General features: G+C 56.3%; 1 protein-coding gene across 1 annotated transcript in view; it reads right to left on the bottom strand.

Annotated features, from left to right (window-relative positions):
• Positions 1–6,052, bottom strand: part of PRRX2 (paired related homeobox 2) — a 49,358-nt gene extending 43,306 nt beyond the window's left edge. The window contains exons 1-2 of the mRNA XM_072777725.1: positions 5,999–6,052; positions 3,471–4,074 (exon numbers count right to left, since the gene is read on the bottom strand). Of these exons, the coding sequence (XP_072633826.1) occupies positions 3,471–4,074; positions 5,999–6,052 (658 nt within the window). The remainder of the gene's footprint in view (positions 1–3,470; positions 4,075–5,998) is intronic.
• Positions 6,053–21,735: the final 15,683 nt, after the last annotated feature.

Raw genomic sequence — 21,735 nt, 5'->3', positions numbered from 1 at the left:
GGCAAGAATGGGCTACATCTACTGGTGGCTTTGTGAAAATAAAAGAGAAAAAAATATTTTAAAAAACATTTTTTGAGCCTTGCTATCCTGGCATATTTGAAAATGTATCAGTTTTCTAACTCATGAGTTTCCCCATTAGCCCCTAATTTTTAATAAGGGTCCCTTCTCATCTCTCTTTGGTGTCCATTACTTTCTTTGGACCCAGGAACAGCTCCAGAAGCCACAGGAAAACCCACTTCTGAGCATGTCCAAATCTTCAGCGAGGCGCCAGCACACCTGGCAGGCCCAGGACTAGGGGACAAGGTCACAGCCCAGGACCTGTGCCTGCTGGCTTGGGGTCCAGAGTCCCGGCACTCTGAGGTTTAGTTGCCCCATTAGGGAAGGGGTCCAGTGACACAGGCTGGGCCCACCGAGAGGTTCCTTCTCTCCCACTTTGGAGACTTCAAGACTCGGGAATCCACACTGAGTGGCAGTGGGAGTGGGTACCTGGCAGAGACAGAAGGATATGGAAAGAGAGCAGGGCAGCTGGCCTCTGCCGTCTCTCTGCAGGCCCAGACCCAGACAGTGGGGCCGACGGATTCTCGAAGGCCAGGGCGGCCACACAGTGCCCCCGCCTCTGCCGCCCCGCCTGCCTCTCCAGGGGAACTCTGCCTGGCAGCGGGCACCCCTGGAACGCGCCCAGTTGGCCTTGGGGAGATGCTTGACTCTATATAAAACATTTGGATTTCATGGACTAGTGATTTGCTTTCAATCTAAGGAATGAGTATAGGGTTACCTCCTTTTAATTTTGCCAAGTAAGGACATTAAAATAAAACAATCTCTAGTTATGATCCCTGGTTCATAAAAGGAAGGGCGTTTTAACACCAAAAGCCAGGAAGAAGGATATAATCCCAAACACACAGAATCCTTTAAACTGAAACATGCAGCTTCCCCAAGAACTCTCCATATTGTCCCGTCTGCTTCACTTTTCAGAAGCCTTGGAGAAAATCCCCCCGTGGGCCAGAAGCATTGAGCTGGATGGACTGCACATCTCCAGGTGGCGCTGGGCGGGGGTTCCAAGGTAGGAGGCAGCCCTAGGTGCCCTGGGTGAGCTTGGCCCAACTCTGCCTGCAGCCCCTCTGTCTCTCCCAGATGAGGGGAAGGAGATGCCCACCTCTGGGGCGGATCAATGCTGCTCTCATCCAGTCCCACCTGACCCCACACCCAAGGCCTTCTCAGTTCTCAGTTGCCTGCGTGCCCTGGGGGGGATGCGGAAACCTCACCTCAGGAAAGCCCCACCAGGGCTCCTGTTGAGGGTGGCTGGGCCCCAGGGGGCTGCTGGGGAGGCCCACTACCCACAGAGCTGCTTGGGGGCTGCCAGTGGCCCGGTCCAGGCGCTGTGTCCCCAGTTGACACAAGCTGTTTTGGAACTCCCCAGAAAAACCCTGAATTTGGAAACCTTCTACGCTGTGTCCAAGAGAAGCAATGCCTTCCACTGTCTTTCCCCACGGCTGGGGGCCAGGGTGGAAAAAGGCACCCAGCCCCTGGCCAGGACTGAGTACAGAAAGCCTGTGCCTCCTTCCCTCCTCCCCCCATCACTCCTGCATGCCTCTCTTCTCTCCTCTCCTTCCTTTTCTCCCCCGGTTCTTTGCTTCACCTTCAGTTTGCTCCTCCTCCTCTCTCTACTCCCAAGGGGGCCCCCCAATTGTCAGGGAAAAACCAGAGACCTCTCCTCTACCCTTAGGGGAAGCTGGCTCAGAGCCAGCCCCTCCTCTCAGGAACAAACTCAGGCTGACAGAGCACCTCTCCTCTTGCACCAGGAGGCACGCCACCTGACCCTGATCCACTCTTTTCCACTTCCACTTTTCCATCAGGGAACTCCAACTCCCAGGACTGGGTCTGCCCACTTCGTGCTCACCCTGGAGGGTGCAGAGAGATCCCAGTCCGCTGTGGCTGCTGGGCAGTGGGCACCACTGGGAGGGGGCCAGGCAGCACTGGATGCAGCTGGCACCAGCTGGGTGCTCTCTGGGGTGCAGCTGTGTGTCAGACATGCCTCACGTATGCACGTGCTCCTGGACAAGGTTTCAAATGAGGCTGAAGTTACCTCAGTTTTCCCCTGCATCTCCTCTCATCTGCAAAGCAGGGCATGCAGCCAGCTGGGGCTTTCAGCTGAGACCTGGCGGCTGGTGCTGGAAGTGGGGGTCCCCGGGAGCAGGTGGGAAGGCCACTAGAGTCAACTGGGTGACTTTTTTAGGGGCCCAGAGCCTCTGGTGGCAGGCCAGCCTACTCTCCAGAGCTAAGGCCGGAGCTGTGGTCTCAGCTACCCCACCTCCTCTGCAGGCTGTAGGGGAGCTGTGGGGACTCAGGGCTCTCCTCTGCCCCCATGAAACTGTCTAGGGAAGGGAACCTCCGCCTTATCTTTATCTTCTCCTGCTCTAGCTTCCCCTCCCCCTCCTCACCAAGGGCTCTGGCCCCTGTGATCCAGTGTGACTTTCTGGAAAAAAAAAAAAAAAAAAAAAAAAAAAAGCCACTTGGGTGGGTTGTTTGTTTTTAAAGCCCTTTCCTTTCCTGATGACCTTTCACCTCGGCAGAGGAGAGAGGCCTAGCTGACTCCTTGAGGTTGGGCCATTCCACCTAGGAAGCTGCTAGGGGGGCAACCTGGGTCTGGGGGGGGGGGGGCAGGCATCGCCACTCTAGCCGAGGAACCCATCGTAAGACCTAGCAGTCGCTGGAGTGGGATCGGAGGAGCCGGGCCGAGCTCGAAACCCAGCTGCGTGCCTCGGCTGCTCTGCCCCTCGGAAGCCTCGGTTTCCCCAGCGGCGACGCGGCAGTCATCACACCCACCTCCCCGGCGGCGGCGGCGACTCGGCAGCGCCGCGAGGGCCGCCCGGACCCGCACAAAGGCAGCACGCCTCCCCCGTTCCCACGACTGGCCGCGGTGTCCCGGCCGGGCCCCTCCCCGCGTCGGGGGCCCACCCCGAGGGTCACAGACAGACGACCTCCAGCGTCCGTCCGCCGCCGCGGGGCCAGCCCGGCAGCCGCACCCCCGCGGGCCCCGCGCCAGCGCCCCGGCCCCCGCCCCACCCCGGGACCCCGGGACCCCCCGGCCCCCGCCCCACCCCGGACCCCGGGACCCCGGGACCCCCCGGCCCCCGCCCCACCCCGGGACCCCGGGACCCTAGGACCCCCCGGCCCCCGCCCCATCCCGGACCCCGGGACCCCGGGACCCCCCGGCCCCCGCCCCACCCCGGGACCCCGGGACCCTAGGACCCCCCGGCCCCCGCCCCATCCCGGACCCCGGGACCCCCCGGCCCCCGCCCCACCCCGGACCCCGGGACCCCCCGCCCCCGCTCCACCCCGGGACCCCGGGACCCCCCGGCCCCCGCCCCACCCCGGACCCCGGGACCCCGGGACCCCCGGCCCCCGCCCGCCGCGGGCCCCGCGCCTCGGTTCCCACGCCGCCGGCCCCGGCCCCCCGCGCCCGCACTCACCGTCCTGCGGCGCCGCCTCGCTGCCGCTGCTGCCCCCGGACGGCTCCCGCGCCGCGCCCTCCCGCGCCTCGGCCCTGGCCGCGGGGCGCGCCGCCAGCCGCCCGGCCGCCGCCACCTCCTCCAGGTCCAGGAGGTGGCTCACCGTGAAGTTCTTGCGCGCCTGGGCGCAGTCGCCGGGCCCCAGCGCGGGCGGTGGCGGCGGCGGCCCCGGGCCCAGCGGCGGCTTGTCCAGGGCGAAGGCGGCGGCGGCGGCGGCGGCGGCCGCGCTGTCCATGCCCGCGAGGGCCGCGGGGTCGCGGGCGCGGGTGGCAGGCGCGGGTGGGAGCGAGCGCGCCCCGGCCGCCCCGCGCTCGGCCCCGCTCCCGCCGCCTCCTCGCCCCGGCCGCCGCGCGGCCCGCCCGGCGCTGACGTCGGGGAAGCAAACTTTCTCCCTCCTCCGCCGCGTCGCCCGCCCCGAGTTGCTAGAGCGCGAGCTCCTCGGGCCACACGCCCCCTCTTGAAGCCGACCTCGCCCGGCCTCTCCGCCTCCCTGCGCCGCGCCTCGCCCGCCCCCACCCTGCGGCCGCCGGGAGGGAGGGGGTCCTGCGCCGAGTCCGGCGGGAGGCTGGGGGCGGGGAGAGCGGGAAGGAGGGGGTCCTCCCTGCGCCCTCCCCACCCACATCGCGAGGAGGGGAAAGCTCGGGGTTCGGGGGTTTGCGGAGTCCCCCAACAAGTGTCGGGGGAGGCGGCAGTGGAAGGAGCGGCCGCACCCCCCCTCGCCCCCCGCCCCCCCAGCGCCCCTTCCGTTCACAAATTTCTCCTCGAGGGTGAAGGGGGGCGACTCAGAGACGCTTGCCGGGGAAGAGCCCAACTCCCAGCTCCACCCTCGGGCCCCCGTGCACCCCAACTCCTTCCTAAGCTGCCGGAAAGAAGCCGAGGTGCACTTCCTTCGCTCCACCTGGACCCCACTCCGGAAAGCAGCACATTCTCAAACTTCTGGGGGGTAGGCATTCCCCGCCCCCAGTACACCCCTGGTACCCCACCTCCGGGATACTCCAGGCCCTCCCCAAGGAAGACCAAGCCCTCAGGAAAGAGTTTCCCTCCAGAGTTCCCAGTTTACACACAGAGGATAGACAGCCAGACGACAGCCAGACTGACAGATGGGTGACAAGGTAAGAGGGAGAGGCAGGCTTGGGTCTCTGCTCTTGTTTTTGTTTTTCAAGGAAAAGATGCCTCCGGTGGCAGAGCTGAGACTGAAAGCCCTCAGGAGCCACAGCTCTTTCCCCAGGCTACTGTGGGGGGCCCTGGCCCTGTCCTCCTGCCATCCCCACACCACCAAGATGTCCCAGCCACAAAAACAAGCCCATCAGGAACAGGCCTGAGAAGCTGCAGACCAGCACACTGCATCCTGCGTGAATCATTTTCACCCCAGAGACAATGGGCAAACCCCTAAAATGAGGCTGAGTGTCCCCCAAGTGATGTTAACCAGGGCAAGTCCTGGAGGTACGCACATGGGGAGATTGAGGGTTTGGAGATAACGGGGTTTTTCTTCTTTGGAGCGCTGCCCCCAGGTGTGCCCAGTGAGAAAAGCTGGCGGAAGAGGTGGCAGGACACATGGCGTGTGTGGCTCAACAACTTCCTGACAGTGGAGCAGAGTGGGGCTGTGAGTGGGCTCTGGGAACTCTCCGGGAGGGCCTCCCCACCCTGCCCGTGGCCTAGAATACAGGGAGGGCACTGTCAATATGGGCCTGTGGAGCTGGGAAGGGCCTGAGGGACTGTATATATCCTGTTCCCTTGGATGGGGAAACCGAGGCAACAAAAGCAGAGGCTCCTCCCAGAGCTGTGAGAACCATGAAAATTGTTCGGTCCAAGCCCTTCCATTGAACAGATGGATAAACTGAGGCCCAGGCCTGAGAATTAGAGTGGTTGGGTCTCCATCACAGTGGCTTCCTCCATCAACTCGGTCATTCATTCATCCTACATGCAGAGAAAGACAAAGAGGTAATGTCCTGGGATGCCTGGGTGGCTCAGCAGTTGAGCCTCTGCCTTTGGTTCAGGGCATGATCCCAGAGTCCCAGGATCCAGTCCCACATCTGGCTCCCTGCATGGAACCTGCTTCTCCCTCTGCCTGTCTCTCTCTCTCTCTCTCTGTGTGTGTGTGTGTGTGTGTGTGTGTCTCATGAATAAATAAATAAAATCTTTAAAAAAAAAAAAAAGTAATGTCCTGTATCTGTGTACGATGATGGTGCTCAGGCCCCAGGCTTCTGGATTCAAATCTAGATCTTGCACTTCCTAGGCATGGATCTTAGAAGTGTCCTTAGACTGTTTCTTTCGGTTAGCTCATCTGTAAAACGGGCTGTTAGAAGGATTCAGTAAGTTGATATACATACATACATATATAGTGGGGCACCTGGCATATAATGAGCACTCAGTGTCAACAATTATTATTTTTAAAACATTTATTCCAAGAAGCAGTGCTGGGCAGTGATAGCAAATTCAGACTCTGGAGCTGAGGGGATAGGGCTTTGAATCTCTTCCCTGCCACTTACTAGCTGTGTGGCCTTGGAGAGGTCACTCACTAGTTCTCTCTGAGGCTGATCCATCATCCGTAATAGGGATAATAAAGGGACCAACCCAAATGAATTTTCGCGAATTTGACATTATTATTATTATTGTTGTTGTTGCTGTTGAGTTGTTACCACCCTTGCCAATCCTGGAGCTGGGGGCCAGGGTGGTACGGGGAGGGCAGAGTGGGGCAAGAGCTCCAGGCCTGTTGGAGCCTGGAAATGCACCCAAGGAAAGGCCAGGTAACCCCAAGAAGACAGAACTCATTACCCCAAAGAGATACAGCTAGAAAAGAAATAATAATTTCTGTGATGATTTAGATCCATGCTATTATGTTAACCCAGAGCAGGGAATTAAGGGTAAAAGGGACCCTATTTGGGAACCTCAGTTCAAATAGGACTTCCCGAACCAGGCCCTGCTCCAGGCAGTGGAGATGAGGACAAACAGAAGGGGCCAGAGATGGTCCCTGCTCGCCAGAGAAGATTCCATGGAGAAAGCTGATCCTTAATTGGTGGCTCCATTGGAGGTTAGATCCTAGGTCTGACCATGAATGGAAGTGCATATTTGCCTGAGTCTCAAAAGCTCACATACTTAAAAAAGAGAAAAGAAAAGAAAAGAAAAGAAAAGAAAAGTTAATTTTCTTATCACCGAAATAAGATGTTTAATGTGGAGATTTTAGAAAACATAAGTAAAATTAAGAAAATAAAAAATCAGGGTGGCCCGGGTGGCTCAGCAGTTTAGCGCTGCCTTCAGCGCAGGGCATGATCCTGGAGACCCGGGATCGAGTCCCACGTCGGGCTCCCTGCGTGGAGCCTGCTTCTCCCTTTGCCTGTGTCTCTGCCTCTCTCTCTCTCTCTCTGTGTGTCTCTCATGAATAAATAAAATCTTAAAAATAAATAAATAAAATAAAAATCACATATATCCCACTCCCAGAGCTCTCTGACACATAACAGGTATTTAATACATTTTTTGAAAGTTAGTTTAATGAAAGAGATTGAGGATAGTCACTATATTTATTCAATAGTAAGGCCAAGGAAAGCAATAAGACAAGGAAAAGGAATGAGCTAAAAATAATTTTACAATATATCTTTCTAGCTTATATGTACCTTCTAGGCAGACAAAGATATGCATATTTTAAAAGTCAAGCTACAATTGGGGCACTTCAGTGGTTCTGTCAGTTAAGTGTCTGCCTTCAGCTCAGGTTGTGATCCCAGGGTCCTGGGATGGAGCCCCAAGCTCGAGCGGTAAGCTCCCTGCTTCTCCCTTTCCTCCCTGCTTATGCTCTCTCACTATCTCTATCTCTCTCACTATCTCTCTCTCTCTCTCAAATAAATAAATAAAATATTTTCTAAAAGTCAAGCTAACAGGATGCCTGGGTGGCTCAGCAGTTGAGCGTCTGCCTTTGGCTCAGGGCGTGATCCTGGTCCCCGGATGAGTCCCATGTCAGGCTCCCCACATGGAGCCTGCTTCTCTCTCTGCCTGGGTCTCTGCCTCTCTCTGTGTCTCTCATGAATAAATACATAAAATCTTAAAAAAAAAAAAAAGTCAACTTTTTATGATTTGCTCACTGTGTCTTGTCCACCACTATTTTTTAATACTTTATTATTTTATTTTTTTAAAGATTTTATTTATTTATTCGTGAGCATGCACAGAGAGCAGAGAGAGAAGCAGAGACACAGGCAGAGGGAGAAGCAGACTCCATGCAGGGAGCCCGATGTGGGACTCGATCCCGGGACTCCAGGATCATGCCCTGGGCCAAAGGCAGGTGCTAAACCACTAAGCCACCCAGGGATCCCCCTCCACCACTATTTTTAATGAAAGCCCGGTGATACATCATTCTCTTTTTTTTTTTTTTTTTAATTTCTATTTATTTATGATAGTCACACACAGATAGAGAGAGAGAGGCAGAGACACAGGCAGAGGGAGAAGCAGGCTCCATGCACCGGGAGCCCGACGTGGGATTCGATCCCGGGTCTCCAGGATCGCACCCTGGGCCAAAGGCAGGCGCCAAACCGCTGCGCCACCCAGGGATCCCAATACATCATTCTCTACTGCTGTACATCCATACTTCTTTTCTTGATGATAAATACCTAGGATATCTGGATGTGGTCGGCAAATAATAGCCTCCCCAAAGATGTCCATCCACATCATAATCCCCGGAATTTGTGGATTTGGTAAAGCTGAATTAAGGTAGCAGATGGAATTAAGCTTGCCTGTCAGGTGACCTTAACACAAGGAGATGGTTTTAGATCACGGCATCATCACACAGGTCCTTTAAAGTGGGAGAGGGAGGATAGGAGAGCCAGTGTCAGAGTCACACCGTGTGAGGAAAACCTCAACTGGCCGGTACTGGCTTTGAAGGAGGAAGGCAGAAACCAAAAGAGGTAGGTAGCCTCTAGAAGCTGGGAAAGGCAAGGAAACAGATTCTTCCCCAGAGCCTGCGGCCAGTGTGCCCTGCCCAGCCCTGCCTTGATGTTAGCCCGGGACTATCTGATCTCTAGATCGGAAAGTTGGTTTCAGCAGCAAATAGAAAACTCACAAGCTGAGTCAAAGATTCTGCAAAAGATTTAAGACTTTTGATCACATTGCCATGTAGCCTCCAGAAAGGTTGTATCAATTTCTACTCCTGGGTGGTGTCTCTGCATCCCGGTTTGCTTGAGCTATTTTGTTTGCTTGCTTATGGCAACAATGTCTTTCTGGTTTTATTTAACACAAATAGGGGCACCTGGGTGGCTCAGTCTGATTTGAGCATCTGCCTTCGGCTCAGGGCATGATCCCGGGGTCCTGGGATCGAGCCCCACACTGGGCTCCTTGCTCAGCCGGGAGTCTGCTTCTCCCTCTGCCTCTGCCTGCTGCTCCTCCTGTTTGTGCTCTCTCTCTCTCTCTCTCTCTCTGTCAAACAAATCAAATAAAACATGCACATGAGTTACCTACTCATGTTCTTCCCCAGGCAGCCTGGTGTTGACGACCCCCTGTACAATAAGATCCGTTGCTCACCAGCATTGTTACTTCAAGCTCCTTGATGTTGTGAGCCAGAAATTTCTGGAAGCCACTGGGTGGCAGTCACTCTTCTAACCACTGTTTGGCATCAAGAGCCAGCTCCTGAATCTCCTCTGCATCCTGTGGTCAATGCCAGTCACGGGCAGCGTGATGCGGCGGAGTACGTGGCTGTCCCTCTCTATCGGCAGCGCTGAGCTGGAATGGTAATAATAATTTATTTTAAAATTTGAAAGGCATTTCCTGTTTCAACCTGCATATATTGAATTATCGCGGAAGGTAAATATATTTTTTGGTATTTAATGACCTTTTGCATTTATTTGCAAGATGTTGGTTTAATGGTCACTACCCATTTTCCTCCTGCAGTGCTATTTCTTCAGGAGTTACACTGATGTCATTCTTTGGTCACAACAGCCTCTGCAGGACACTTGGCTGTCAATCACTCAAGTACTGGGCCCATTTCACAGACGGGTAAGCCAAGACCAAGGATGACACAGAAACTTGAGGCTCTTCTGGGTCACCTGATCAGCCCCGGTGGCCACGTACCCAGGAGCCTCTTTCAAAGGAGACGATTTAGGAGGGACGGCACACAGTGGTACACAAGCTAAACTGTGTTCACCCTCGCGCGTCTAGGGAATCGTAAACACTGCAGGCTGATGTGACTCAGACGTGACCAGGCATGACCATGACAGATCACAGGGTTCTGTAAATATTGTGTCAGGCTGCAGTCACAGCAGGGCTCCCCGCTCATCCCGGATGCCGGTCCACCCTGTGGGAAGTGGAGTCGAGCCCAACGGGGCAGGACATCTGGCCCTCTCCCTCCGCTCACTGCCCCAGACTTTTCCCAAGTCTCGGTTTCCTCCCTGGGGATCTCCTGGCCTGGATGTCCCGCTGAGTGGCTGGTTCTTACCTCTTGGCAAGGGTTGAAATATTCTAGCTTCGAAAAATGTTTCTGCCTCACCTGCAAATCCAGAGATAGAGATGCGCTCAGTGATCCCAGGGGCTTGCAGTCCACGAGTGTTACTGTGAGCCAGGCGATGCGCCCACCATGCTGTCTTGCAGCATCCTCACAACTACCGTGCCGGGAGGGGAAACTGAGCCTCAGAAAGCATACGCTCCGTGTCCCACTAAGTCTGTGAGGCCCCAAACCATCATGCCAAATTGTTCTGTGAGAATTTAGGACTAGGAAGTTCCGTGTTCCTCTGGAAGAATTATGATCGCTACTTTAAAAAGAAAACAACTAAATAACAACAATAAAAAAAAAAAAAAAAAAACCAAACCAAGGAGACCTGGTCAATTGTGGCATTTCCCTTTTTGCCTTGCTAACCAGGAAGCCCAGAGCTAAGGTGAGGACATAATCACAGTAACTTTATCTGTCCCGATGGCAAGTCAGTATATTAGCTTCTCTTTTCTTTCCACGTGGCTTTTTTTTTTTTTTTTGAGATTTTATGTATTTATTTGACAGAGAGAGAGCACAAGCAGGGGCAGAAGGAGAGGGAGAAGCAGGCTGCCCATCGAGCAGGAAACCCGACATGGGACTCGATCCCAGGACCCCGGGATCATGATCTCAGCTGAAGGCAGCCACTCAAAGGACTGAGTCACCCAAGTGCCCCTTTTTTCTTTTCTTTTTCTTTTTCTTTTTGTTTTCTTTTTCTTTTTGTTTTCTTCTTTCCTTTCCTTTCCTTTCCTTTCCTTTCCTTTCCTTTCCTTTCTTTTCTTTTCTTTTCTTTTCTTTCTTCTCTCTCTCTCTCTTTTTCTAAGATTAGCCCAATGTAGTCATGAGCAGAGAGGAAAGATCAGGACAAGGAGCCCCATCTGTAACTGGCTGAAATTGAGATAACCCACTACCTTCAGACCAGCCTGCACATGGCCCTTTCTTTTCCCATTTCGGTTTTGGATTTTTTGGATGCAGCGACCTTGTGTTTGACACTTTCCAGTGGTGGGAATGGGTCCCTTCAGGTCCCTCTCTGGATTTGTTTCCTCACCTGTCAGCCGGAGGTAACGACAGGGCCCACCTCATGGAGTGAGCCTGGCACGTGGGAAATGGTGGACGAACGTATGAAGAAAAGGTATGAAGGTACGAAGAAAAGTCTCTGATAAAGCCAGGAGAGCACACGGAACCTGACCTAGACGGGGGGAGGACTGGACAGGACTTGCGGCCAGCCCCGCCCCGCTGTGCACCTGCTGTCACTGTGAGCACGGGCTTCCCACTGCGCCTCGGCTTCCTGTCCTATTGGCAAACTGCCTGCTCTCCTCCTCTCTCATCATTGTGTCCCCAGAACCTCGCATAGAAGGGAAAAAAGGAGAAGCCGATGCAGGCCCTGCCTGCACACAGTAGGACTCATACATGGTTTTCCTGAGCGTGAATGGCTGGTTGCATGGGAGTGGAGCGGGGGGCCTGAAGCCCCACCGCCCAGGAGATGCCCAGCCAGCACGGTAGACTGCGCATGGGCTGGTGCCAGGGGGACACTAAGGCAGGTCTGGAGTCCTGAGGACCCAGTGGGGCCAGAATAGGCCAGTCTCCAGGCCTAGGGCCTGACAGGCTCCTGTTGAATACCTAGTGTATGCAGGGTTCCCAGAGGGCAGGCTCCAGGCCTGCAGCAACCCTCTTGCTACCCTGTGGGGTCTCCCCACTTCCTGGGGGAGATAGGGCAACAGGAAACAGTCCTGAACAACTCATTCCACAGTGATTTATTGAGCACCTACTGTGATCTTGGGAGAGCACCAGGCCGTACACACTGGCAGGACTCTAAGTAGGTGTTGTCCGCCTTCGGAGCCTGAGCATCCCAGACTAGACTTCACTGGGCTGGCCACCCTGTTACAGCAAACCTGCCTGCCAAGCTGTGGGCTTCGGGCTGCTGGGACCCATGTAATAACCAGGACGACCCCTGCTGGAGAATTCCCTCTTGTCACAGGTAGAGAAACCGAGGCCCAAAGGGGAAAGGACCAATCCCAAACTGGGGACCCGCCTCACAATGCAGGTCTCCAGGGCCGTCTTCTGGAAGACTGCTCCTACCCACTGCAGCCTTGCCTTCTCTGGGAGTCTGGGGAAGGATGCCAGGGGCCAGGGGCCCAGGCTGAAGCCTGGGGAGCCCTGAACCTTCACAAAGGCTTCCGGAGCCCTCCGGGCCTGCCCCAGCTCCCTCCTGGGCCCTGCAACATCTTGCTGTGATTACGTTGTGGTGAGTGGGGTGGGGCTTGTGGGGCTTCTCATTGCACACAGCATGGGGGGGGTGGCTGTGCCACGAGGTGGGGGCAGTGGCTGACGACAAGGCGGGGATGGAAGCGGGGGAGGGGGGAAGAGGCTTTCAGCTCACCAGCTTAATTGAGGATATAATGGTTATTATTATTTATAACTTGTTCTTGAACTCACGCCAGGCGAGTGTGTTCACAGCCTGCACAATCCAGGCAGGCGTTAAATAATTAAACCAAGGGCCTAATCGGCAGTGAAACTCCCCATGGGCTTCTACTTCCTTAGTTCGCTGATTGCTGATATTTTGGGGGTGAAATATGACCATTTTTACCATCAAAGGGATCAGAGTTCCAAAGGCAAGAAACGGAAAAAAGGGTGGTGGCGGCGGTGGGGGGGGCTCCCCCAGTTTTCTTTTCCTCTGACTTAGTGGTCTGGTAAAGTTTCTTTAGACATGCAAAGATTTACACACCTTTCTGCAGGGAGCCTTAAATTACTCCCCGATCCCTCACACATTTCCCCGAGCGCGGGAACAGTAAGTCATTGAAGAATGAACAGGCCTCCCCATAACCGCTCCAGCAGCCTTTGAGAAGGAGAATGTCTAATGACTTTTTTTGAAGTGGAGGTCAAGGTTTTTTAAATAAAACAATCTGTATTAATGCAATTTCCTTTTTAGCTGCAGCATTGGATTTTTCCTCCTCCCCCCACCTTTTTTTGGGGGGGAGGGGGAGGGGAGGCCAGGGTGGGAAAGGGCATCATTTTTCTCCTGCCAGACAATATGTCCCTAATGAGATACATTTATTTAAAACTCTGTATATCATCACCCTGTCAGGGCCTACGAGAGGGACCCTGCGTCTCCCTCTGTGTTTGTTTCGGGTTAGCGGGGCCGCGGATGGCCCGCAGTCTGGTGGCCCCTGGTCTCCTGCTCACCCGCTTCCTGGAGGCTTGATCATTGCATTTTGTGCCCCTGTCCTGCACCCCCCACCCCCGACCCGATCACCCAGGTCTTAGCACAGCCCTTCGGCCTCACGCCCTCTTCCTTCCCCAGAGCCTACCTACCTCTTGCTGCTCAGAGCAAGTCCCTCGGGTCCCTCGGATTCCTGGAGGCCTTCCTCCCTGCACCAGGGGGATGATGGCTCTGCCCCAGGCTCAGCCTTTCAAGCTCTGGGCTGTGGGCCAGCAGCCCAGTTTCCCCAAACTTTCACTTCTTTATCTGCCAAATGGGGCTAATAAGAGTGACCCACTCTCCCTTCCTGGGGTTGCCATGAGGCTGTAAGAAGGTTCTGTCTGGGCATCCCTAGCACCTGCCTGGTCCACAGCACATGGTACATGTCCACTTACGGCCATAGCCACTGTCACCACCGCTGTTCCTGGCCTCCCCAGACATAGAGCAGAGCCTGCAGGCAGGACCTGACCTGTTTCCCTGCCTCCCCCAGCTCACAAGCCAGGGGCACCTGAATGCCTGGCTCATTACCTCTATCCACACATTGTCATGGACTGCCTTCCAGTTCTGGGGCCGGGCTGGGGCTCAGGGATGGAGTGGTGACCCAGACAGCCCAGAGAGAGTAGAGAAACAGTGAGAAGATCTGGGGCTCATGGGGGAAGGGTGCCAGGAGGGCTTCCCTGAGGAAGTGGCATTGAGCTAACTCCTGTGGTGGAAGCAGGATTCAGCAGGTGAGAGGGGCTGGGGTCTAGGGTGACTGGGCAGGGGGCCCAGCATGTGCAGAGGACCCACAGAGCCTCCTACCTGACTGGATCCAAGGGGCCTGCAGTAGCATCCTCTCTGGCCTCACTGTGACTCATTTTCCACTCCCTGCCAAGCTCTTGAGCTTCAATTACATGATTATCTGCTCTGTGTGCACCAAGGTTGTGAGACACCCATTCCACAAATGTGTGCCTTACTCCTTCCTGTGCCTGCTCTTGGGGCTGGGCCTGAGCCTTTGCTGGGCGCTGCTTGGAGCCAGCTCCCACCCTCAGACCCCTAGCCCTCACAGCCTGCAGAGGGAGGGGGAAGTGGATAAGTGGATACCGCATGTGAGTAGGACTTCAGCATCCTGGGGTGGGGTGGGGTCAAGAAGGCCTCACCCCCTCATCCACCCCCCTTCCTGGCTATGCGGGCTGCAGAGTGGGAGCTGGGCTTTAGGAGAAGTTTGCCTGCCTGGAGTGGGGACCGTGTCCTCCCCCTACAGCCCTGGCCCTTGGGAACCTTGTTTGGGCCCAAGGGGTCTAGGATCTTGGGGGACAGGGTAGGCTTGGAGACCAGGGACAGGATTGCTGTGTGGCTGCAAGAGGGGACTAGGCCCTTGTCAATGGCTCAGCCAGGGGAACGAGGCTGGGAAGCTGTCCACTCATCTCCACCCCTATGGGTACCCACTCTGGCCCAGTGCAGGGCAGGGGCCTGGCTGTGAAGTTGTCAGCCGTGACAAAAGGTAAAGGCCTACTTTGTAGACCAAGAGAGTCATTCGAGAGGATTCCAGAAATCAATGCACCTGGGTCCTGCTCCATGAGGGCAACAGAGAGACCCCAATGCCTCCATTGCCACCTCCTCCCTTTGCCGACTCCCATCCAGGCACAGGACCCACATTCACCGCCACTGACTCTGCCTGGGTGAGGTCCCCTTGTCCTGGCCCCTGTCAGTACCCAGCCCCTCCCAGACCTGCTGAGCTTCCTGCCTCCCCGGAGCCCAGCCCAGTGCCCGGCAGTGGCAAGCATGAAACAAATAGCCACCGAGTGAAGTAATAACAATCAGAGTGACCCACACGGCTGTCTAGACAGCATCCAGATAGGCCCGAGATCTCCACCACCACCACCACCACCACTCCCGCACTGCCATTGTGACTCGTGACCTTAGGCAAGTAACTTCCCTCTCATCTGTAAATGGGGGATCTATGCCTCAGGGTATGGGGATGAGTCACCCCACCATGGGTGTTTCAAGCAGTTCAAGGGCTTGATAAATGCTGGCTGCCTGACCGACTCTTGGCCAGGTGCATTGATTTCTGGAATCCTCTAGAATGACTCTCTTCGTCTACAAAGTAGGCCTTTACCTTTTGTCACTGCTGACAACTTCACAGCCAGAACCCCAGGCGCAGCCAGGCCACACAGCCCTCCCTCCCCGGCTCTCTCTCCTCGTCTCTGTCTCAGACTTCACCTCTGTTCTCCCCATTCTGTGCCTGGGTCCCTGCCTGGGGATTCTCTCTGCCTCTGCCAGGAATCCTATCCCAGAGGAACCAATGCTCCGGGGCTCTACTGTGTTCCCTTTATGCAGTGAGATGGGAAGAGGGAAGGAGGGAAGAGGGAGAGAGAGAGGGAGAGAGAGAGGGAAAGAGAGAGAGAGAGGAGGAAAAAAAATCAAAGCCCACATATTGGTTCCAGATGTGGTCTTCTCATAGCTTTCTCCAGCAATTTAATTAAATTCCCCCAGACAGCCAGGAGGGTTTCTTAATGATCAAATTTCCCGGCTCCCCTCCTCGAACGGGCCCACTCTGTCTCCCTGACGGATGGCGGACCAGATTCCTTCTGTGTCCGCTCTGCCAAGCAGGGCCAGTGGGGGGTGGAGAGGAGGGCTTTCTGGGGAGCACAAAGGACCCTCTGCCCGCCTCAGCCCTCTCTCCTTCCCCGAGGGATCTGAGCCCTCCCTTGGCACAGCCTAACCAGGCCTGGCTACAGTGGCTGGAGGGGGCCCAGTGGTCCCTTCCTTTGAGCTTTGCCTCTGGGCTGGCCTGCCAGGAACTGGTGCCAACGGGGTACCAGCGGCTTCAGGAGGGAGAGTCTCTGGAATCAGGACTCTGGGTTCATGGACCAGCCAGAGATGAGGCAGGCTCAGACCTCCCAGGGACCCTCCCCACACCCATTTGGCTCAGAGAGGGCGAGGCCTGGGCTGAGACCACATGGCCCTGCTTGCCAGGGACCAGAGAGACAGAGGCAGGCTGACCAGGATTTGGGAGGTGAGACGATGCCAGGGAGAGGCCTGGGCGCTACATCTTGGGATGGTTCCCCCACGTGCGGCTAAAGGTCAGTCTCAGGAGGCCCCCTGATTTTTGGAGCAGGAGAGCATGTGGGCAAGCCCCCAAACCACCATCCTCTTATATAGATGGGGCGGTAAGGTTGAGAAAGGGCCAGGCCAGAGCCTGAGCCCCAGAAGCCCTCCTGTCTTGGGGCAAGGGGCTGAAGGGCTGTGTAGTGGACTGAATGTTTGTGGCCCCCACTGCCCCCCTTTGCCAAGTTCATATATCGAAGCTCTAACTTCCAAGGTGATGGGAGTAGAAGGTGGAGCCATTGGAAGGTAATTAGGTTAGATGAGGTCATGAGCATGGAGACCCCTCCAGAAGGGGATCCCCCTTTGCACCCCTCTTGCACTTCTAAGAAGAGGACCAGCCCCCAGCATACCTTTTCTGCATGTGGATGCAAGGAAGAGGTGAGCACATGGGAAGATGGTGGCTACCTGTTAACCAAGCAGTGAGGCTCAGGGTGAAGTGTCCCTTGCCAGCACCCTGATCCTGGACGCCCCTCCACCTCCAGCCTCCAGAACCCTGAAGAATAAATGGCCCTTGTGTAAGTCCCCCCCACCCCCCGCCCCGCCCCAAGCCCATGGTATTTTGTTGTGGCAACCAGAGTAGCTAAGGCAGGCTCCAAGCACCTTCGCAGCCTGTCCACCTGGGGTCAGCACTCACGGAGCACCCCTGGGACTTGCCTGGTTGAGGGAGCACCTGCTGCATCCGTGTGGAGCAGGGACCGTGTCCGGGGGAGGCTGCCCTCGGAGCCGGCTCTGGCCAGCCGACCCGGGGGGTCTTGGGTGTCAGGGGCATCTTAGGAGAACAGATGGAAGGCGGGAGGGGCAGGGAAGTCTTCCCTGGCCTCGAGATCCTACCGTCCCCTCCTCCTCCCGGCCTCCTTGTCCCTCAGTTTACCCCCTGAGCCCACAGAGGGTTGAGCTTCTGGGAGCAGAGACTTGAGGCCTTGTCCTTCCAAGCAGCACCCCTGCCCCCAGCAGGCTCTGGCCATGAGAGTCAGGGGTCAGGGTGGGGTCAGGGTGTGGGGGAGGGGAAGGGGAAGGGAGAGGGGGAGGAAGAGGGGGCCGAAGGAGGGCAGACCGGAGGAAGCCCCGGGGGTGACCTGTCCCATGACTGTGGCCCCGCTCCCATCACCAATCCTCCCCACCCTCCATCTCTGTGCCTCGGTGCCCCTAGGACATGCCAGGGGCTGAGGCTGGCGGCAGCCCCAAAAACAAGAGGAGGCAATATTCCTGCAGACGGGTGGCCACGTGTCCAAACATCTCACTTTACGGAACCTCGGCCAAATCAAAAGAAATGAAAGGGGGGCCTTTCACCCAATGTCCCCATCGAGGGCCTTAAAAGGGACAGACCTGGCTGCTGACACCCCTCCCTGCTGTGGGCACAGGAATCTGGGGAGGTGAGGGTCCTGGGAATGGAGCAGGCCCAGCCCCTCCCCGGAGCTGCCCACCCTGTGTGTGCGAGTGTGTGCACGTGTGTGATAGAGAGAGAGAGACCATGTGAGCGAGGTTAAATAGAGACCAATAGAGACCAGGCTGAGGAAGCATGTGCCTGTGTGAGAAGATGTTGGCAAGAGTGTACAGGGTGTGAGGATGGCTCGTGAGTGTGGCCATCGGTTTGCGCACACGTGTGAGCCTTCAGGACCATGTGTGAGAGTCCATGGCCCAAGTACATGCGTGAGTGTGAGAGAGTATGCGTGCCTGAGCGTGTGAGGGTCTAGGAGTGTGTGAGCCAGAGCGTGTGAGCAGGGCAGGGGCTGGACGGGTGGCTCCGGGGAGAGGTTAAGAGCCAGGCTCCGGGTGTGAATCCTGATTCCTGATGGGGCCCCTCAGGAACTCGCTGGCCTCTGAGCCTCGGACCGCAATGTGGGAATCCTGCTGCTCCTTCCTGCCTGGGGTTTTATGACTAGTCGGTGAGATCGTGCACATCGAGCCTCTAATCTAATTCACGGGACACGGGACACTCCACCATGGCTGCCATTGGCTGGGGGGCCACCAGGGCAGGTGACCTGCATGCTGGGAAGGATGTCACTTGACGGCATTGGGAGAAGGATTTTGTGGACAGAGCAGGGCCTGGCTCTGGCGTTCACAGCCTTCTCTTCGACCCTAGGTACAGGAGGAGTGTGCAGGGCCTGATTCCCCGCCTGTGGCTGATTCAATGTCTTGAATCTCCCGCAAGACACTCATTGATATAAAGGAAGAAAATACACAGAAACACAAAAAGAGATAAAAGTTCCTCAGATCCCAGCACTGGAAAGAGCCACCAACATCCTAGCATAGGGCCATCAACAAAGCCCTGCTTACGTACCCACGGGTACACGGGTGCACACACGCACACGCCAGTTCTTCCTAAGTGGAAATCACATAGTACCTCCTTTCTCTGACTGGCTTTGTTCAACTGCTATAGAGCAGAGTCTCACGTGAGCTAAGTCCCACATCAGCTGTTACCCCTGCTGATGTCAGCCAGAGGCTAAACTTCTCGAGGTTAATAGTTTTTCATCCTTTGGGACTCACCTGTGCATGTTTTTCTGTTAGTGTTTCTGCCTTCTTCTTATTGATTTTTAATAGTTCTTTATATATTAAGGTTAGCCCTCTCTGTACACCAGACAGTCAGAGGGACTCCCAAATTCCCTGGGGCAGGGGGCAGACCCAGCCAGAGTCTGAGCACCAGGGGCTTGGCTCCAGAACCCCCAGGCTGCTCAGGAATCCTGGAATTAGGCGGGAGGAAGTGGCTAGGCTGGCAGGGCAGTGAGAGGCAGTGGCAAGGAAAGAAGAGAGAAGGTTCGGAACTTAAATCAGAGGCTCTGAGTGACAGAGCCTTAATGGGAGACAGATGGAGGAAACAAGGTTGCCCTTGCTGACAGGAGGGAGGTCAGAGGTCAAGGAGTTTTCTAAAGACAGGAGCCTGGGCGACAGGCAGGCGGCGGGGCCTGGCTCCACAGTGTGGTGCCCAGGGGCCGTGACAGAGCAGGGATCAGCTCCTTACCCCTGCTTCTGCAGACCCGCTCAGGTCCACACCCAGAGGAGCTGCGGGGTCACTCCACTCCTAAACACCAGATGGAGGGAGGAGCACCCACGTCCCTCAACCCAGCTGTGCAACGTCAGGGGAGCCTCCAAACCTCTCTGAGCCCTGTTTTCTTGTTTGAAAAATAGTACGACACCATCATTTACTTAATGGAGTTGACTGAGATTAGCACAGAGCTTGGCACATCAGAAAGTGTCAGTAAGTAACCGCTAACTCATTACCGTTACTTTATTGGTCACAAGATAATTAGCTTTCTTGTTGGCAGAGCCCACCAGCAACACCAAGGACCTCTTTATGGGCTGCAAGATTGTCAGCTGAAGGGCCTTCAGTGAGGAAACTGAGACCCGAGACCAGAGGGCCATGGAGGGTGGGGGTCCATCCATCAGAGCCTCTGGTACTTTTGCTGGTGAACTTATTGGGAAATAGGGTATTTTTGCAAATATAATCAAGTTTTTTTTTCTTTTTAAAGATTTTATCTATTCATGAGAGACACACAGAGAGAGGCAGAGACACAGGCAGAGGGAGAAGCCGGCTCGCTGAGGGGAGCCAGATGTGGGACTCGATCCTGGATCCCGGGATCTCGTCCTGAGCTGAAGGCAGACAGTCAACTGCTGAGCAACTCAGGCGTCCCAAAAATGTAATCGAGTTAAAATGAATTTGTACGAGATTAGGGTGGGTCCTAAATCCAATGACTGGCGTCAGTTAGAAAGAACAAGATCTGGGAGACATGGGGAGGAAGGCCACGTGAACACAGGAGTAGAAATGGCAATAGAGCTGCCACAAGCCGGGGAAAGCCGGGGGCCTCCAGGAGCCAGCAGAGGCTAGGAAGGAACTTTCTCTAGAGTCTTTGGATGGAGCTAAGTCTCTGCCTGCTGACGCTTTGCTTTCAGACTTCTCGCTCCAAGAACTGGGAGAGAATACACTGCTGTTTCCAGCTGCCCAGCCTGCGATGCTTTGCTATGACGGCCTTAGGAAACCAGCGGAGCCAGGTAGCAGTGGGCCTCAGCCCATGTGGTCCCCCCAGGTCTGTGCTGGGCCCCATCCGAACAGGCCTCCTCACCACATTCCCAGGGACAAGTCAGGCCCCTGACCTGTGCCATGGAGCAAGTGACCCTGAATCAAATGGGAAGGGCTGAGAAGCCTCTGGTTGCCTATCAGCTGCCACACCACTGAGGACCTCAGGATGGAGAGGCAGGGTGTGGACACTTCAAAGAGGGGTAGACATTCCCAACCCCCTCCCCTGGGGGGCGGGGACTAACACCTGGGGAGACTGAGGCACACTGGAGCAAGTGCCCCACTCAGATGCTTGTTGTTGCCAGATGGGAATTTGGGCCCAGGTACCCAATCTTCTGATTTTATGGGATAAGATGGAAAGCTCCAGATCAGTGTGAGCAAAATTTCTCAATGTCGCTCACAAAGACACTTCTTGGGGTGCCTGGGCTCAGTTGGTGAAGCGTCTGCCTTTCAGCTCAGGTCCTGATCCTGAGGTCCTGGCATCAAGCCCTGCATTGGGCTCCCTGCTCAGCGGAGAGCCTGCTTCTCCCTCTCTCTCTCAAATAGGTAAAATCTTCACACAGACACACTTTCCTGGAGTGAGAATCAAGGCAAGCGTGTGCTGGGAGGCATGGACCCGGTGGTCTGGAGCCCCTCCAGCCAAGTCCAAGCTGCCCACCCCTCCCACCCCTCCTTCTGGCCCTTCCAGGCAACAGAGGCAGAGGCAAAAAGGTGTTTTGAGTGCCAATGGAGGTTTTGATAGCTTGTCATTTGATCTGTGCAGCAACCTTGTAAATTTAACGATAACAGCAAGGATTAATTATGCAGCCCCTGCCGCAGACTGGCCCCTGCTGGGTCCCTGTAGCCAGACGCTTAGGATTGGGTTTCCCGGGTGAATCTGTTCTGCCCTTGGTGGGGGAGGAAGACTGTCTTCGAACGGCTCCCTAGGCCTCCTCTCCTTCACCGAGGCAGGTGCCGGATGGGCGCGTGGCGGGGTGCGAGGCCGGGACCGCGACCGCACAGCTCTCGAGGAAGGACTCTGGGGTCCCGGAGGGCGGCCGGGCTCCGATGTGGGGCTCCAGGAGGTGGAGGTCGCAGCGATGACCTAGGGCAAGAGGCCCCGCCCCGCCCTGACACCCGCAGAGCTCCCGACCCAGCCCTCGGTGGGTACGATTGCGCGTCTTACGGAGGAGAAATTCGGGTTCACGGGGTCCATCGAGGCGGAGAGTGGAAGGAGCTGGCGGCCTGCAGGGCCAGGAGCTGCGGGGGAGAGTCCGGAACGGGGGGGGGGGGGGGGGGCGTCCACCTGCGCCGGGAGGCGAGCGCCAGGCCCGCCGTTAGGAGGTGTGACCCGGGGGCGCCGCCCGGGGTCCAGGCACCTCTACGCCCGGGAATTTGGGCAGCGACCCGCCGGGGAGCGCAAGGGGCGGAGCTCGGGCGGCGCCCAGCGGCGGGGGCGGGATCGCAGCGCCGGGCGGGGATCCGGTGTGCAGGCAGATCCGCGACC

The sequence above is a fragment of the Canis lupus genome, chromosome 16, assembly GCF_048164855.1.
Source record: "Canis lupus baileyi chromosome 16, mCanLup2.hap1, whole genome shotgun sequence".
Lineage (NCBI taxonomy): Eukaryota > Metazoa > Chordata > Mammalia > Carnivora > Canidae > Canis > Canis lupus.
The sequence above is the reverse complement of the archived record's forward strand: the minus strand, read 5'-3'. Positions and strand labels throughout refer to the sequence as shown.